Source organism: Loa loa, assembly GCF_000183805.2.
Source record: "Loa loa unplaced genomic scaffold supercont3.512, whole genome shotgun sequence".
Taxonomy (NCBI): domain Eukaryota; kingdom Metazoa; phylum Nematoda; class Chromadorea; order Rhabditida; family Onchocercidae; genus Loa; species Loa loa.
In genome coordinates this window covers 6373-9243 of record NW_018108692.1, presented here as the reverse complement: position 1 = coordinate 9243, position 2871 = coordinate 6373, and the positions used below count along the sequence as shown (strand labels likewise).

The 2871-nt window shown below is 22.2% G+C and overlaps 1 protein-coding gene across 1 annotated transcript; it reads left to right on the top strand.

Annotated features, from left to right (window-relative positions):
• Positions 1-340: 340 nt before the first annotated feature.
• Positions 341-2026, top strand: LOAG_06025 (hypothetical protein; the record flags this gene model as incomplete). Its single annotated transcript, XM_003141561.1, has 4 exons — positions 341-463; positions 941-1058; positions 1238-1383; positions 1805-2026. The coding sequence occupies 4 exons, from the start codon at positions 341-343 to the stop codon at positions 2024-2026; spliced, it is 609 nt and encodes a 202-aa protein (XP_003141609.1).
• Between the last annotated feature and the right edge of the window lie 845 nt (positions 2027-2871).

The window sequence follows — 2871 nt, the reverse complement described above, 5'->3', positions numbered from 1 at the left end:
GAAAAAGCATGTAATTAGATTAAATTTTACATATTTTCAACATTAACTATGATATCACAATGTAAACATGAAATTGACAACTTTTCCTTCTTCCTTTCTTTTTCTTTTTTCTTTTTAAAGATTCTGAAAGATGACAAAATGATTAAAGAGACTTTTCTCTCTCTCTCTCTCTCTTTTATCAATATCTTGAAATTACTATGAACAATTGATAAGATTAAAATATATTTGAATAATTTATTTAAAATTTTAATATTTCAAATTTATTTTTTTTTTTTTTTAGATGTATTTGATATGGTTTATAACTTTATTGACGACATGCTCAGGTTTTACGCAAAATATTATGTCCGGTGGTCAAACGTTTGGTTTTATAACGGAACTTTTTTTTGATATTTTCTCCTCAAAAGAATTAAATTGTTTCTATGAAAATTTCTTACTCTACACCGATATAAGTATTTCTATTCGGGTAAATTTTATTTTAGAAATAATTGGATAAGAAGAAGTGCAAAAATGTTTATGTTAAAGGATAAGTATGGAGGAAATTTTTTCCAATACTTATTCATTTATTGTTTCATTTTAAAAAATTTTTTAAATTCAATACGAATAATATCCATCAATTGTTTTCATAATAATTAATTTCCAATTTAAAGTTAATATTAATTAACAACATTAGCATTATTGGTATTTCTCAAGAAAAAAAAAGGAAAAAAGAAATTTTTTACTTATCAATACGATTGTTATTTTTAATATCAAATACCATTTCAACTTTTATTTCTTTTTCGTTATATAAAAGGTTTTTTTTTTAACTTTAATTTTCAAATTCAGGATTTTAGCATCAGCATAATGAAAATTTGAAATATTTGCAAAGCTACCGAGAAAAAAAAGGCTAAGCAAAGTTTTCCTTTTCAAATTATTTATACTAAAAAAAAAGAAAACATTTCAGGCCGTTGATATTGAATCACAAATGATACATATGCGAATTAGATCACCAAGTAAAATTATCAGTAAATGGTATAAAGGAATTAATCAGGCGGAATTCAGTGGATTGTTACGAGAAGAAGGTTAATAATAATTTAGAGACTAATAGATGGATAATCCGGAATGTTACAAGTAGAATTTAAATGATACATGTAGTTTCCGGAATGTTATAAATAATTTCCGTTTATAGAATGAAAGTTATAATCGAATTGAGAAAATATTTGGATGTTCTTATGAAATGTGCTGCACCTGACAATTTCAGGTGTATATGAAATTTGTACGAAAGTTGACATAACAAGTACATCACATGTACGTTTAATGCTGATTATCTATGCTAATCATCAAGGATCAAAGAACAAAGCTGATCAAATTCAAAAAGAAAATGAACAATCAACAAACAATATTAAAGTAGGATATTTATTGGAGGAAGAAAATCTGTATAATATGTATATTAAAAAAGAAAAAAAACTAATTTGAGATGTTTAGCATTGCATAGCGTCATATGCTTGATATGGTTAATTAAAAGTTTTAAAAAAAAAATTTGTATTTTATGAATTTTTTATCGTAGATTTTTCGATATGGAAATTTGAAGGAATAAACAAATAATATTAATATGAATTACAGAAAATTTAGGAAGAAATCTGTGTAATATATATATATATAGGTATTAGAAAAAAGAAAAAAAAATTATTTGAGATCTTTCGTATTGCATAGCGTCGTATGCTCAATGGTGTTAATTAAAAGTTTTAGAAAAATTTAGTATCTTTTTAATTTTTTTTTTTTTATTTAGATTTTTTAATATAGAATTAAAGAAATTAATCAATTGCAGGAATCGATTAATCGTTTAAGAGAAAAGATAGCAACATCAGCATTTGCATTGAAACAACTTAAATCAACACGTGATATACATTTGCAAATTAAAAATGCCAATAATATTGACATATTTTCATTGATGCAAACAACTGTTATTCTATGTACAGCATTTGTGCAAGTTTTCATTATTCGTAAATTTTTCTCTAACACTTCAAAAAATATTATTGTAATGAGATAGATAGGTAGCAAAAGGAAATAATGCATACAATTTAGATAATTAATAATTTGCTAATGTAATGATAAATTACACAAAATATTAATCTTTCTTTCCAAATCATTAATAAATTAATTCCATCATCTCATATTTCCCAGTACTTGCTTTGAGAAAAAAAGAAAAAAAAGAGAAAAAAAAAAGCAAAAAACAAAAAGTATGATTCAAAAGATTTTAAGAGATTAGAAAAAAAATAGCTTTAAAATAGATACTAATAGAATATTGTGAATAAATATTGCTTCCTTTCGTTTTAATAAAAATTTTTTTTTCCTATAGGATAAAATGCAAATAGTGAAATGAAATGTTCGGAAATAATTAAACATTGAAGTACATTTTATCAATTACCAAAGTTTTCGTTTTTTTTTTCCCAGCAGATAAAACAATATCATTTTTAATCATCAATATTCATTGTTCAAACAAAAATTTAATTAATTCTATACAACCAATACATAAACGAGATCATTTAATGAATAAAAATTATTACTATTATATAATTATTTGATAATTATCGTCGTTTTTTCCTCCTCAATACGTAGTCGTTAATTTTATGCCACATTAAGCCTAACTAAGCAATTGTTAATTAAAATTTAAATGAATGTTAGGTTTTCATATTCGAATGTTTTTTCCCGGGAAAAACTTCAATTTTTTTGACGTACTGTTTTTATTATTATTATTATTATTATTATTATTATTATTATTATTATTATTATTATTATTATTATTATTATTATTATTATTATTATTATTATTATTATTATTATTATTATTATTATTATTATTATTATTATTATTATTATTATTATTATTATTAT